Here is a 16846-nt window from a genome sequence, read left to right on the forward strand (position 1 = left end):
TTTGCTCCATTCCCTTTTTCAAAGGGTGGAGAGGTGTAAGTCTAAAATGTTGAGTAACTTTACACTCAGATTTTTGAATAGCCAAAAGTAGTAAAGTTACTCTAAAATGTAAAAGTAATTTACCCCTGTAAGTTACCTTTGTGAATAGCCCAGATAACCCAGAAAATGGACAAAAATAAAAAACAAATGCAGTTAAGACACCATAATAAACATGGTCTTCATCTGTGCTAGGCCTAATGGTCAAACTTAAGCCTATCCCAAGTGTTGGTGCCAAGCTTAACCCTCGTACTGAGGCTCACGCTAATGCTGTCTAAAACTAATCTTAGCCTTGTCACATATTACAAGGGGCCTTCTATTAGCCACTATTCCATTTGTGTGGAAACAGGATTTGCCACCTCAATTGGTTATTCTGCATGCTCTATAATCTTGCATCCCAGAATTATCTGTACACTGGTATCAATAAATCTTTGTGCTAAATCACCATATCAGATATACAAGATGACCGTAATGGGGGCCTAAAACTAATGCTGAACCAAGCCATGAATCTAAACTTAATGCTAACTCAGTGCCTTTCCCTAGTCTTCACTCTAAGAGCTGTGCTAATCCTAAACGCTCGAAACTAAGGCCCAGATTTAAGAAAAGTGGTGCTGCATCCAGTGCAGCGCCATTTTTCTTGCGCTCCTTAGTGCCCCCTAACGCCACCATGTGTGCGCCGTATTTAAGATACGGCACACCATGGCGGTAGTTAGGGAACTAGCGTCAACATTGTTGACACTAGTTCAGAGCTTTGCATGATAGGCATAAAAAATGTTGACACTAATCCTGCAAAGGCCATGGAGGCCCATTGTAAACAATGGTGTGCCACCTTTTAACGCCTGCTATGAGAAGGCGTTAAGTGCTGAAAAGAATTACGCAAAGAAATCAATTGGAATTATTTGCGCCATTTATTTGCCCCCCCTAACGGGCGCAGGCATAATGTAGGGCGCAGGCATAATGTAGAGCAAAGGGTTACAAAGTGGCGCAACTCACTGTTATCGTTTATTAATATTGTTATAAAATATTAATAACAATGACAATTTAAGAAAGCTAACATTCATTAAAATTGCTCTCATGAAAACTGTATCCACTCGGGTTGTTAGTTGTGAAGAATGAGAGTCCTTCACAGGTAACAAGTCCGCAATTGCCTTTATACTGGGAACCAAGTACACCAATGGAACGCCTCTGTCACGCAGTGTTATGCGCGAAAGGGGTCCATATTTAAAAGGCCATGGAAAGCCACATAATGTGGCTGTGCGTGGCCTTGTAAATATGGGCTGGCACACTGCGCCACCAAAGCGCAAACAAAAATGACGCTCCGTGGCGCAGCGTGCCGCTAGGGCCTCATACATGAGGCCCGATATATTTTATTTTATGTATTTGGCACTTGTGCACTGGACATAGGAAAGACTTATTAGGTTTTGGAAACTTCAGTTTAAACAATAGACAAAGATGAGAAATTGACAAGAAAAGTTGTTACTTTTTTATTTTGCCTTTTCAATTAATTGATTCTTCAGTTTTTACTACACACATAAATTATTAGTTGTTTTCAGGGACGGTTTACGAGTCAAAAGAGACTTTGATCCAGCAGGTTCTTCCGGGACTCACTCACTGATCCAGAGGTGCTTGTTAGGGCGCTATAAACCTGTCAACACTCAAATGGCACTCTATAGGATTCATAAGCATAGATGCTATCGAGAAAGGATGACCAAATAAACAAGCATTTGCAATGCAACGGGTCTCGCGTCTGCTCATGTTAGAGCTGATCGCGTTGTAAACTCCTAACCTGACTTTTCATCTATCGGCAAAAGTGCTTTTATGTAAGTAACCCGAAAAAGTGAAATTAACTGTGTAAGTGCTCGACTTCTGCCAAGCGAAATCGTGCTAGGAAAATAGAGAAAAAGTAGTCCACGATCCGACAGAAAACAGCGAGCCTCGCATGTTTTCTGTACTTGGTCGCTGCACTTGAGGAGGGCTAACCACCGGAAAAGGCATGACGTGTGCATGCCTTCGACTAATGAAAGCAAGCAGATTTTACTAGGCAAGCCCACGAACCAATGAAACACACTGACATGACGTCGACAGGGCTCCAAGCCCTTTTCTAATAACTAAAGCGTCTCGCTGCGATACGCATGCACGAGCTAATGCAACTCAGACTCGACCCTAAAAAGGAAATGCATTATAGCCAGTCCGGTGGCTCCAATGAAGAGTACCATGCAACCTGCCAGCTGAATCATCAAAGGTCTAAGAAATGTTGCCACATCACGCCAACCCTGGGTACCAAGCTGGAATCATCTTCAAACTCTGATGTGTTATCTGCCAGAATCTTCCAACTAACACATCACCTACCTGATTGGCGAACTCACCATCTAAGAAGCTCAACACACCACTCAAAGCCATGCGAATGTCAGGATTGATATCTCTTTGAGGAGCACCTCATCCAACATTCATGAAGAACCTCAACTTCCTTTCACCTCTATCTAGAATAAATCCATGTACCTACAGTCCTCCATTGTTCCCTTCCCTTGACCATGTACAACCCTCTGTTGTGTGCATGGAAACACATATACATGCATATAACCAACATAACCAATGTTAAAAAATGCACATTTTTATGGCAATCTCCATGTCAGTCTATCTTGTGAGCTCAACAAATGGCTTTGAGTTACTGCCTAAGTTGAAGCTAAGGACAAGGTTTTCCAAAATATGTGTTTCTCTACAACTTTATGAAGACTTTAAATTTTTCACCTGAAATTCTACCACGGAGTCAGAATGTATACACTATTAATGTTTGCATGACAAATCGAATATCTCCCACAATATTGTTGTGTGTGCACTTGATGAAACTCCATGGAAAGCACACATTTCATCTGTACTTAAGCATTGCCCTTGTTGTTAATCAGGGTGAAAACTACAGAAAGTAAGTTGGGGATATAAAAGCACTGTGTACCTTTTACATAAAACTACCTCATGGTCCATGAAACTATGAATAGCAAGGTCAATGCCACGGCAGCAAAGAACAAACCAGTGGTACCCACAACTACTCCTGGCCACCCCTAACTCACATACAAGACTAGGGCCAGAGATAGATTCAAGTTGCAGACACAGCGTATTTAAAGAAACAACTCTAATATTCACGAATGTTATTGACTATTGGTGCTGCCCTTATTAACTTTAATTGAAGATGATTCATGTATTGCATATTGGTACTATTCCCAATAATTTCAAAGGTGTTGCAATGTTGTATTGTAGTATGTGGTTACTTTTGGTGATGTGGTGACACCCCGACAAAGCCAGTAGGACTGCCTTATTCATAATAACTTCTCATAACATTGTGATGTTGGTGCATCTGGTACAGGTGGGGGGTATTGTAGTTATATGGTTCAGATCCCACTGGGGGTGTTAAGTGATATCAGGTACTTGCCAAAGATATTCCCATTTACCTGATCATACATGTTTTTCATTTAATGAGTATTCATAATTTAATGCATAGTATTTAGTAGTGTGTGCCCAATAAAAGTACTTTTCCTTCTTAGAAGAAAAAGTACTAACGTGTCAATGATTTATAGAGTATTGTTGTTGCGTACCAGTGAGGAGGGGCTACCATGCCACACCACCTCCCTTGTGTAGGTCTTGAATTGATTTGCTATACTACCCCAAGGGAGTCAAGTGCTACAATAGATGTCCCTTCCAGCACAAAAACAATCAGCACCGCAACGCAGACATCCTAGCGCCATGGTGCAAGGGTACCTGCGTTGGCACGAGACTGCAGTCTTGTAGAAACAGCACATTTCTGCTCTTTCCCAGTGGTGCAGGGTGGCGCAGCAATGCACTTGACGCGCCGCCCTGCCCCATGGGCATCGTAAATGAGGCCCTAAGTATATGTTTTTGTAGTAAATGTGGGAGGGACAGAGAGTAGTGGCTAGAAAGTGGGGAATACGTATGACTAAACGGGAGGGATTAGGGAAGAGTGAGGAGGGGTTTAAGGAGGGTTAGCATGGGGTTTGCGGAGAAACAAACACCCACCCACAAAAGAGTAAGCCCATTGGTGTTCACACACTGCTTTTCCAAAGTTACCACAGTTAAGAAGGGATCCACAACAGAAGTACATTACTCCAGCTGAGAGCTAAACTAAGTCCAGCACCACACATGGCAAAGCACAAGTACTACAACACACTCCCACTGAAAATAATAGTGACAGGGACTTAAAATAAAATAGAAAGTAATGTTAAACTAAATTAAATTACTTAACATAGGTAAAATATAAATAAATATAACAAGGTTGCAAACATATATAAAAATAAAACTCATTTATAATTTAAAAAAATCGTGTAAGATTACAATCATAATAAAATGTAATTAAATGACTTAATTCTCTACTCAATTTTTAATAATTATTAATGTATAATTTGTTTTAATTTTTTACTTTAGGTGGGAACTTTAGAGTAATTTTACTTGTGAATAGCAAACGTTACTTAATAGTCTCAGTTTAAACTTACACCTGTAAATTACTCACTTTGTGAATAGCCCTGTATGTTTTTAACTCAACATACCTGTGGTCCCTCAACCTCTTGTGTCTTACTTAGATTGTATTACCAAATCCCATTGAATTTTAATTATGTTATGGCAAAGGGTTTGAACGCCAGCCTGGTCAGTTAGGTACAAGTGATAACCTTGGGCATAGGCCACATAGACGGCTGCTTACGATACCTGCTGTCTGAGGGCATCATTCAACTCCTTGAACAGGGATGTAGCCACATCAGTGTCAAAAGGATGATTGCACTTAAAAAGTACACCTCCCATATGGTGCCAAAATGTCTTAAGACACCACTAGTGGTACCAGTGGAGCCCTGTCATCCTATTCCTTGGTTCTCAGCAATACGGAAATAGGACCTCATTCCCATCCTTGATTATTTGCACTCTTGGTCACAAAGCATCCACTACCCGGGCAGGAGAAAGCTCTGTATCTGATAAGCATCCTATATTCTCTTTGGTAGGAGAAATTGTGCTGGATGTGAGGCCTGGTCAGGATGTTTTTTAGGTATTGGCCGGTTGAGGCTGACCTAGGAAGTGGTCCCTGCAACCACAGCAGCAGCACACGTGCCAGGAGGTACAGTTATGTTATGGAAATTTATAGAGCGCATAGCTACCCCTTAGGCCTCCCAGAACTACATAGAAATCTCCAACAACTAAGCGTAGGGGGACAGATATTAGTATAGCCATGTTTTTAAAAGCCGACGAAAAGATAGTTTGTGGCTAGTTTGCCAAGGAGAAATAGGCAGAAAGTTTAAACGTTTGGCACTGAGATAGGCCATTTAGTTTTTTTTATTGGCACAATCACTGCTAATGCTGCTGATGATGACACCAGTAACACCTATTGTGCTATGATTGGGGCAGGCTATTAGAGCCACTAAGTCAGCTTCTGCAATAGCGTTCTTAACCGGGACACAGGGCACCCAGTTTGAAAGCTTTACCCTTTCACTTAGAGCAAACATTTATTTTGGGCTGTGTAGGGAGTATTACATCACATCATTCGACCCGTGATGGCTCTACTTTCTGGATGCAACTATGTCCTGCTTGCTGACTGTGACTTTGATAGAGGGCTTCTGAACTAGTGTTTTGCTATGGTATTATCTTCTATTAAGTGCACACTTTGCCTCAAGAGATTCCATTGCAGGACCAAGACTCAGGGGAAGCTGCGACTATGTGGCCTCACTCTTGCGGTCATAGTGGACAGGCGTGTGTGCATCTCGCATTGAGGCTACTTCCAAGCCCCCTACCTGCTTCACCCATGTCAAGTAGCCCGAGCATGGGAGGAAAAAGGGGATATTTAAGTTTAGAGACTTGGCTCTAGAGCCATCAGCCCTGACCAGAATGCCTAGACGTTATGCTAGGCCATGACTAAATTACCAGGGCAGGTGGCATCATGATGTAATACTGATGTTCCAGTCCCAGAGTTGAGCTTGACAGCTACTGGTGTGGCTTACCTTTCTCAGCAGAGGCTGATGTCTAGAGTTGACAGTTAACCTAAAGAGGGAGGGGATGATGGAGCCCTGACACATCTTTTTGCAAATACCTGTGCTTGGAGAGGTGCTGATCTTCAGTTGTTTTTCTTCTGCCCTGTCTGTTGTAGCCGACTGTCACCTACCTGATGCATGGCCTTCCAAAGGCAAGACCTCTGTGCCTGCTTGACACTATGACCTATTGAGTCAAAGGCTAGTTTTCTGACCTCCTGATCAGAGTCTCAGGGACAGAAAGGATCTAACCATCCTGACCCCCAGCACCAGGACTCTATTTGCTGTGAGTTTTGCCCTCCAATGGTGCCACCCCAGATCCTTGGAAATGGGTCTGAAGGTGCTCTGTGAGCCCAGCTGTGTCCAGAGGGCAGAACTGATGTTGCAAGCACATCTCTTCACAGCTCCGCTTCAGAACTGCAGTTGCATGATGAATCCCTGTTGCAGGACTTCAAATCACAGCCCGCACTCTCCTCGGATCAGCTGTTGTGCTACGCAGCCTCAACGCAGCCCTTCACGTTGCAAGTCCCTCATTGACGCAGGACTCCACATCCTGGCCCGCAGCATCTTCGGAACCATCGGTGCTCTATGCACCTTCGACACAGGACTTCAAATTGTATGCTCCTCGTCAATGGTATCATCGACATCCTCGCAGTGCAGACTCGCAATTCCTCAGAACTACCGCTGTGTGACGCATCCTCAACGCAGGATCTCGCAACGCTCCGCAACAAGGATTCAAGGTACTTTGTTTAGCTGGTCTAACCTGGTCCTTGTATCCGGACCATGCTCCATCGCAGTCAGAACCTGGCCCTTGTATCTGGACCATGCTCCATTGTGGTCAGCCTGAACTTGTGACTTTGTCCCGGTCCAGTACGACCAGATAGCCACAGTTGGAGCTTAGTTCTTCTAGGCATTATTTTTACTTACAACTGTAAAATTTCATATCTCTGTTTTTACTGATTGGATTTTTGTTGTTTCTACTGATTGGATTTTTCTTGTGTTGTGTTTACACTTTATTACTGCTTGAAGTGCTGCATAAATACTTTACAAATTGACTCTAAGTTAAGCCTGACTGATTTGTGGCAAGTTACAAAAGGATTAAGCACAGGTTCATTTGGGGTTTGCTTCTCACTTCACCTTGACAGAAATGTGTGGCTGCTACTTGAGTATGGATTCACCCCGCTCAACCAGTACCCCAATTTCCAACACCTGACTTTCAAGACATCTGCATAAAATACATTTACGTACAATGAATTTAAATGGGAGTTAATTACATAGGCAGATGTTTTCTTCAAAATCCGGCGTATGGTTCAGCCCCACATGGCCTGTTGTTGGACAACCATATATTATCAGCAACCATTGGGTTCAGGATATGGACTAATGTAGGAAAATGCTGAGCTAGTGGAATTGTATATTTTGTGAACAAACTGATATGCTGAGCATAGTGGATTACAGAATTAGTGTGGCTCCTGTCAACATTTTCCCAATGCAATTGCTATTGAGGTTACTGAAAACTATCAAACCGATTCATAAGAATTGCCACTCTTCAGGCATTTATGACCTCTTGCTAGATATGTTATTTATGTCTTAGTGTAATTATAAATACATGGCATTCAGTGTGGTGGAATAATTAACCTATATTACTAACCCAACCGGTTCCAGCCACCCGAATTGCATATACTATATGTGCATAGGGTAGATAAAATATTCTACTTCTATTACTGTTTATTACAGTTTTTCTTGTCCCTTAAATGGGCTTCACATGAATAGCACTGCACTGTAGACATATTATGTAAAAACTGGAGAGGTTGGATCTCTTTCCCATATTTTTGGCACTTCACCAGACCAATTTAGCTTTAAGGTTGGTACACACCTTTGCCTTTCCCTGGCCACTTCTCTGGTTAAGATCACTCCTCTTGTCTATGAAAGGATGAACATGTAAACCCCATTTAAAAGAATGCATTACCCTAAGTAAAAGTAATTTATTAGTTAATAAAAACCATAAACATAAAACCAGAACGTGCATTTGACATAACCATTCAATCAAGATTTAGAAATATGAATGCATCGCGGAATGAATCCTCAGGATGTCTCATCTGGGGCCTTCCCTTTGCTCCCTACCAATAAAAGCCAGAAGGAAGCCCCGTCTGGCTACGGTCCTATAAAATGTGAGGTGCATAGCTGTGGATCTCCAGCAGGGCCTCCCCAAAGTGCCTAGTGTGGGGTACGTTGAATCCTATGTTAAATACACATATCTCTAATTAGCCTATCAGGTCCTAGACTAGTGACCATTTTTTGGGATAAGAGGCATGGTTGGTAATACCAAGTTGAATCCTGCATGGATGAGTAGCATGGAACCAAGGACGGGGCGGGTGGAGTATGAGGCAGAGACGAGAACTCAAACAGAAGGGTAGATGGTTGAGAGAAATATCAGGAGAATTACAAGCGAGTTTGAAATACGCATTATTAAACCCTTGTGAACTGACCCCATAGTTTTTTTGGACTTACCGAGAGGCAGGATTGGTTGCCGAGCAGCCTGTTGTTATAAAGTCAAACAATGCACAATAACAATACAAGGGCTTTGGGTCTGTTTGCTTGAGCCAGTGCTCTTTTGGAAAGTATTAGATCAGCCCACAGGCGGCATACATAATCGGGAATTAGGTCAGTCAGGTTCAGCCATTGACTTTCTTGGCAGTGTCATTCATGTTTTAGACTATTCCGCAGGACAGCCACTGAGTAATGACAGTGATGGTTATATTGAATATTGGTATCCTGCTTGTTTGCAGTTGTGGTGTGCATTTGACATAGGTGAGCCCCATATGCAAAAAGTCTTTATGGAAGACTGAACTGGTGCTGGTCACCATCCTACTCAACACTGGCATGATCGCGGTCAACCTTCAAAGGTGGGGTAGCGCCACCCCTCAACATCCCCCAGAGCCAACAGTGTACAATAGCTCAGCATCTTCTCCCTTCTCAAGCAAGTAGATAGATGTAATGTCACACCAGCCCTTCCTGCTCCCAGACTCCACACTGGCACCACTTAAGGGCATTCTACACTCTGCAGCACGTCTCATCCAGGGCCAGAAATTATATGAACACATCTCCCTCATTCTCAGAGAACTCCATAAGATCCTCTTGCTGGCCCACACATTTTCAAAACCAGCTGAATCATTTAGCAAGCAATCATGACCAGCTAACGTTTGCATTTTCCAATTTTTGTGGCACTATTGCATTTCTTATATTCATGTATTTAAGTGCACATTTTTCATTTATGAATCCATGCTTCATTTAGTATTGATTGCACATGTATAACGAATAACACTTGCTTTATTATAGGTTGATGCTGCATCAATTATTCATGTATTTGTATTACTGTGCATTATATTGTGTGATAGAATTGAGAGAATGTATAACAGAATTCATATGCTATTTCTTGCATTTTACATAATTCATCACAAGGTCTGGCCTCTTCATAATAATCAGAAAAGTGCATTTAAGCTTGGTTTAGAACTTTACTCGTCAGAGGGGCATCTTCTGCTCAGTGCTTAATGTGTAAATAAAAATGTACCGGTGCCCAAAGCCTTCTTTTAACACACGGCTGCTGCAATTAAATGTACGAACACGGAATACTGAGGCAGCGTAATCCTGAAGACACCTCGGGCCTCTTCAATCCATTTACAGTCACTCCCTGCCCCTTCAGCTCACTCCTGCAGCTTTCTGCTTTCTCCCATTGTGACGCGTTTTCATTTTTCCATATTTCCCATATGTGTCTTTTGCTTGCAGTAAATACGTGAGGTATAAAAATAAGTGCCGGCCCTCAAAAACAAGTGCTGGTGCCCTGCACCGGAAACAACAAGTACAAATTAAGCACTGCTTCAGCTTCGTGCAGGCTGTGCTGGAAACATCCTCAGTGAAAGCCATCAGCTCCTGCAATGTAGACTTTTATCAGCTCAGGGATGCAATAACTGAGACAGCAAGTGAACTTCTCAAATTTCAGAAACTGACAATTTAGTTGCTCACCTAACATATGTGGGCTAAAGGTCATGTAGGAAACTTTGGTGCTGAGAAGGTTTAGCTAGAGACTTTGAGGGAGGGGTTGGTTACCAAAAACTGATTTAATTATTTAATTAAATGAATATCATCGTAATGTTGAAATTCTTTTTACTATTTTGTATTTTAATAATTTTCATTGTCTCTGTTCTTTTTGTTTTTCACAGTTGCATCTATTTATATAATCTGCACTACAGTTTGACATTATTTTTTAATAAAGTCTTGGAGGGTGGGATACTCCATCACAAACGTGACGGATATACCGTCCACCGTATTACAAGTTCCATTATACCTTATGGAACTTGTAAAACGGCGGGTGGGCTATCCGTCACGTTTGTGACAGAGTATCCCATCCGTCAAGGTCGTAATCAGGCCCATAGTGTGGATTTTTTGTGTGTTCCCATCCACTGGGAAAAGAGTTTCAGAACTCATTTATATACCAAATACAATAGTTTTACAGGACTGATCGCTTCTCCGTAAGCACCAGCCACAAGCATTGCGAAGCAGGCTTGTGTGTTACAGTCCACCAGATGCCCTGGCATGGGTTGGTAAATTGCCTAAGCCTGCACCTTTTCAGAGGATTTGGGGTTTCTAAGTTAGGGCTGTATTTGCTTCTAAAGTTGCAAAAATATATCACAGTACCCCTGCTTATCTTGCAAACAGGCTCATTACCACTGATGGCGCTTGGTATACTCACCCAGGAAACCTTCAGACTAGAGACGGAAGGCTTCATTTAGATTTCGGTGGATTGGTTACTCTGTCATAAAGGAGACGGATATCCCATCTGCCAACATATAAATCCCATAGGAAATAAAGGGAATTATACTTCGGCAGACAGGATAGCTGTCACAGTTGTGACGGAGTAACCCGTCCGCCAAAATCTGAATCCGGCCCTTAGAGTTGTAAAAAAGGCAGCAGGCCTTTTACATCAATGCTTCCAGGATCTGAAACAACATCCCAGCAGGGCGACAGCAATACTGCTTTAATTTAGGAAAGAGTTAAAGACACGCCTCTTTAAAGAACACTACATCACAATGCATTAACCACCCACAAAGCAGCTACCTCTCCCACAGATCCCACCATTTTAAATCTGAAAGTGGGAGATTTAAAAAAATAATAATCAGAGAATGGATTTTCCCCACTGACTTACATTGAAGCAGAGGCAATAATAGGCAAGTGATTGCTAAAAAAATTGCCATTTTGGCATGTTTGATCTCCTATTACTCCTTGAATTTACGCTCGCCTTTGACCTTGTGCAGCGCTCCAACGCTTTTTTGGCTAGGTTTGTGCTATACAATACCATATATACACAATCACATACCGACACAGAAACGTGCTAATCACTAACATGGCACCTTTGCTCATACAACAGCTAGACCTATTGGCTTTGACAGAGCGTGCTTTTATTTGCTGCCATGAAACAATCATATTATTGTTTTCCTCATTTTCATTGCAGAAAAAAATCACAGCACCTATGATTCCTGTGTAGGCCAGCAAACAGGCGGCGTAGTTATCCCTTTCGCACCCGGAAGCAGTCTGCTTAGAAGGCTGGCAGTTATACTGGAACTCTGCAAACCGGGACCTGCGGGAAAGAAAGGAGAGTTAGTAAGTTGTTGCTGATGCTCGGCTACCTGTAGATTTTCAGAGTTTGCAGATTGCTGCCCTCAGCATGCTCAGGCTGTCTCAAGCGAATATGTCAAGAGTGAACCGCCCTCTGAACGCACATGGACCCTTCCCAACAAGTTGTTGCATTGTAAAGTTTAGTAGTTGGGAGTCAGAGAGTTTCTTGCACAAACTCGTCCCAGGCCACTAACACTTCAGAGGCAATGGCCTCTAGTGCTCTGACACTAAATTAAGCTGTTTGTGTGGCTTCAATCACAAAAGGTTCTTTGGGGCATTCTTTTTAATAGGGGGACCTGTTGGCACTCCACAGCCCTGGGGACCACCACCTTCCTGGGGATAATAAGGGAATATGGGTGGGGGGGGGCGCGCAGCCCCCTGCACTCCAGGGACCACCACCCCCAGGGGCAAAAATGCTTTCATAACATGGGGGAGGCCAGATGGCCTCCCCACAGCCCCGGAGACCACCACCTGCCTGGGGCTATAATAAAAATGTAACAGGGTCCCCCTTGAGCCCCAGGGACCACCACCTCTGGGGCTTTGAATATAATATATGCGGGGAGGCCTGCACCCCCCCCCTCCAACCCATAGAGATCACCACCTCCCAAGGGCAAAGAGTAAAAGTTAGTAAAGAGGGTCTGTTTTGGACCCCCTTTAGCCCAGGGGACCACCACCTCCTTGGGGCTATCTTCACGTTGCAGCCAAGTCACAGCAAACATCTATGGGTCGCGAGACACAGATGACCCTAGGGACCGCCACCCCCACAGGGCTGGCTCCTGCTATGTCCTGGTGTGTCCACCCCGGCCCATAGATGTTTGCTGTGACTTGGCTGCAGCCATGAAGCTGCAGCCAAGCCACAGCAAACACTCGGGTGTTTGACAGTGGGAACCTGTAAAGCGGGAAAGATATGGAACCACGCATGCATTGTTCACGCAAGCGGAACAACGCTTGCCTGACAAACGCAGGCCTTTTCTCTGCCTTAACTGTGTATGTGCTGAACCACGCACGTGTGGTTAACTCAGAGAAAAAGGAGGATCCATCGGGAGAGGACAAAGTCAGGTAATTGGAGCTGGGGCAGGGGTGGGGTTAGTTTTTAGGGGTTCAGGGTAATTTTGTATTGGGGGTTGAGGTAATTATATTTTTAGAGCAGGTGGGGGGTGGGTTTTTAGTTCTGGTGGTCGGGGTAATTTTGTGTTTAGGGCGGGTGGGATGGTCGGGTTTTTAGGAGTGGAGGGTTGGGGTAATTTTGTATTTAGGGTGGGTGGGGAGCGGGTTATTAGGGGTGGGGAGTTTGGGTCATTTTGTATTTAGGGCAGGTGGGGAGCGGGTTATTGGGGGTGGGGGGTCGGGGTAATTTTGTATTCAGGGTGGGTGCGGGTTGGGTTTTTAGGGATGGGTGGGGTAATTTTGTATTTAGGGTGGGGGCGGGTTATTAGGGGCAGGGTGGGAGGTCAGGGTAATTTTGTATTTAGGGCAGGCGGGTTTTTAGGGGTGGGCATCAAGGTAATTCTGTATTTAGGCCTGGTGGGGGGGTTGGGTTTTTAGGGGCGTGGTGGGGGTTTGGGTAATTTTGTATTCAGGGCAGGCAGGGTCAGGTTTTTAGGGATGGGGTGGGGGGGGCTCGGGTCATTTTCTTTTTAGGGGTTTTAATTTTGGGGGTGGGGGTTGGTTTTAGGGCTCACGGTGGGTGGGGGTATCGGGGTAGTTTTTAAAGGTGGGGGGTCGGGGTACGTCTGTTTTTAGGGGCAGGGGTGGGGGAGTCGGGGTAAATTTGTTTTTATGGGTTGGGTTGTTTTATTTTTGGGGGTGGGGCTCGGTTTTTGGGCTCAGGGTGGGTAGGGGGTATTGGGATCGTATTTAAGGGTGGGGGGGCCGGTGTACTTCTGTTTTTAGGGTGGGGGGTGGCATGCGACAACCACGCATGCCGTTTCCACGCATGCCTTTACTAGGCATGCCTTCACAACGAAATATCGTTGTAAAGGCATGCGTGGGAAAGGCATGCGTGGAATACAACCCTGTAAAGCAGGTCCCACCGTCAAACAGTGGAGCTTTCATCTCTGTTCCCTGCACACGTGCAGGAGACAGAGACAAAATGCTTCAGCAAGCAGGGAGCTGCTATTAAAGCAGCTCATTGCTTGGTGAAGCAATGGCACAGCATGGGAAGCTTTAACACTTCCCTTGCGGTGCCAGGTAGCCTGTAAAGCGCATTTTCATAAATAATTTACAAAACTAAATGCATAAATAAATGTTTAGGGACCGCGGGGTAGCCCTCAAGGGCTCCCTCGCAGTCCCATGTAGCCATAAAGGGGTAAAAAAAAATGGAGCAAAAAAATAAGAAGTAGAAAGAATAGCTCAGTGTGAAGGTCACAGCCCTTCGCACTCAACATTCGGGGTTTGAATCCAGCTGGACTTGCTTACTCTTTTTTTTTCTTCTTCAAAGTACAAATTATTTTAAATTTGAAAAAAACAGATACACTGTTTTATTTTAACTTGTGCAGAAATAGCTCATTCTAAGTATATCATACATCAAAGCCTAAAAAACTCCCTATCTCTCTCCCTCTCACTTTCTCTCTCTGTCTCTCTTTCAGTCAATTTCACCAGCTCACACACCCACTCATAGACCCACTGAGACACTCATGCACCCAGTCACAGACCCTTGTACACCCACTCAAAGCCTCAGTCAGACCCTCACACACCCACTCACAGACCTCTCAGATAATTATGTACCCACTCACAGACCCACTCAGACTCTCACACATCCACTCACAGACCCATTGACATCCTCATGCACCCACTCAAAAGCCCGCACACACACTGACGCACCCTCTAAAACACTGATGTATGCACTCCCACACCCAGACAGACACTCTCACAGCCACTCTCACCCCCAGATACACCCTCTCACACCCAATCTCACACCCAGAGAGGCTGTGGCCAGTTCCTACCGGGCGTGGCCAAAGGGCTGTGCACAGCATGGGGTTGGGTGGTTAGGAGGGGTCTGACTGCAGGCCAGGTCTTGCGGGCAACCTCCGCTGTGCATGAATGCAGGCCGTACATGGCGCAAGGTTGGGTGCTTATAGAGGCTGTGTGGCCAACTTCCACCGTGCACAGCCCAAGGCCATACACAGCTGTGGTTGGATTAACATATAGTAATGTAAATTACCATACGTGAAAAAAAAAAACATAGAAATTCACTGAAAAAAACAAAGGTTACAGGGACGTTATAGTTAGGAAATAGAATTAAAAAAAAGACATAGAAATTCACTTACAAAAAACAAAGATTTCAGGGAGGTTATAGTTAGGCTCACATTTTAAACGTAAAAAAACATAGAAATTCACCAGTTACAGTTAGAGTTACCTCAAGTAACTATAACTTGTGCCCTAAAATAACTATAACTCGTGCACTCGCCATGCACTGCTAATTACCCGACAATTTACGGCACTCATGACAACTTTGATAACATCATTGATGATATCAATGTAATATTTGCAGTAAAAATTTTGATGAAAAAACTGTGCACAGCGGGGTTGCGAGTTATAGTTACCTTAGGGCATGAATTATAGTTACTTGAGATAACTCTCTAACAGTTGATTTTCTATGGTTTTGTATGTTTAAAATGTGAGCCAAGCTATAATGTTCCTTTGTAACTATTGTTTTTTTAAATGAATATTTATATGTGTATATATATATATATATATATATATATATGAATATACACATATGTATACATATCTATACATACATAAATATACATACACACACACACACACACACATATATATATATATATATATATATATATATATATTTGTGAACTGATATGATGTGAGCCTTGCGAGTACCTCAGTGCTTTAAAGATGAGTGTCAAGAAACAGGAGAGTTATAGGAACGAAGAGAATATTGCAGTAATGGAACAGCCTGGGGTAGGGGAGCTGGACCAGGTGTTAGTCATCAAGCACCTTTTTTAAGTGGTAGGAAGGTTACATTGTGATGCGTCAAGTACTAAATAGTCCTAGATAAAATCTTTTTGTTCCAAGTCCTTTTGTGTCCCCAATTGTAAGGGAGCGGTACTTCTAAATGTAGGCCCAAGATCCCTGCAGCATTCTTCATGATACAGACCCTTATTTTCCTACGCCTGGGAGGGAAGCCCTTAAGGAAGCCACTGGGAATAGGCCATGTATTGTCCAGGGAGGCTAACACTCTGCAATAAACATAGGGACTTATTTACGAGAGCGTTGCGTCAGGTTTGCACTACACAAAGTGGTACATGATTGTCTCAAGGCTCTAAGTCATGTTTATGAAGCCACAGAAAGCCACTTCTACGTGGCTTTGAATTACCTCATAAATCTGGAGTAGCGCATCGCAGTGTAAGTCGCTGCGTTGAGCTACTCAACCCTTGGTAGGAGTTCCATGGGCATAGCTGTGAGTTTCCCATGCTACACCCATGGATTTTGACGCATCCCTAGATTTACAAGCCCATGTAAACCTGAGGATCCACTCTGCAGCACACATGGAAAGAGGAAAAAGACTCCCCGGATTGTTTTTGTGCAGGAAGGTGTCCCCTTCCTGCACAGAAATAATCCTGCATGCAACGCAGGTGCCCTTCAGCATGGTGCAAGGGTGCCCGCATTGGTGTTAGGTAGCCCACCATGTGCCAGCGCAGGGGGAAGGACAGGAATGCACCTAATGCCTTAGATATGGCGCATTCCTGCCCTTTCCTTGTGACGCAGTGCGGCGCAACAAGGTGACTTGCTGTGTTGCACTGCACCACCTTTTAGCAAATGTGCCCCATAGTTCTCGTTCCTACCATCCGAGGTTTACATGTTGAGAGGATCTTAGCGCTTGTGGTGCAGTCACCGATGAGAGAATGTTAATATATGAGGGATACACGTGCTAGAGTGGTGGCATGGGCTTAGTATCCCCAAAAAAGGAAAATTTGTTCCCTCAGAGAACTGAAACATGCATTCACTTCTTGTGTTGAAATATTATTATAGTTTTACAAAATGTGGAATTAATTCACAGGTCTCCTATTAGGTAAGATAGGTTGAGTCACCTTTGGTTCTGACCATGTGGATGGGGAACACCATTGTGCCCTCTGGGGCTTGTTAAAGTAGGAAGGGACTGG

At 43.8% G+C, this 16846-nt stretch overlaps 1 protein-coding gene across 1 annotated transcript in view; it reads right to left on the minus strand.

The window, feature by feature from the left end:
* The window catches only part of GFRA4 (GDNF family receptor alpha 4), a 532351-nt gene that overhangs the window by 49899 nt on the left and 465606 nt on the right, over positions 1 to 16846 (minus strand). The window contains exon 5 of the mRNA XM_069205076.1: positions 11573 to 11682. Coding sequence (XP_069061177.1) covers positions 11573 to 11682 — 110 coding nt within the window. The remainder of the gene's footprint in view (positions 1 to 11572; positions 11683 to 16846) is intronic.

This window comes from Pleurodeles waltl, chromosome 1_2 (assembly GCF_031143425.1).
Source record: "Pleurodeles waltl isolate 20211129_DDA chromosome 1_2, aPleWal1.hap1.20221129, whole genome shotgun sequence".
NCBI lineage: Eukaryota > Metazoa > Chordata > Amphibia > Caudata > Salamandridae > Pleurodeles > Pleurodeles waltl.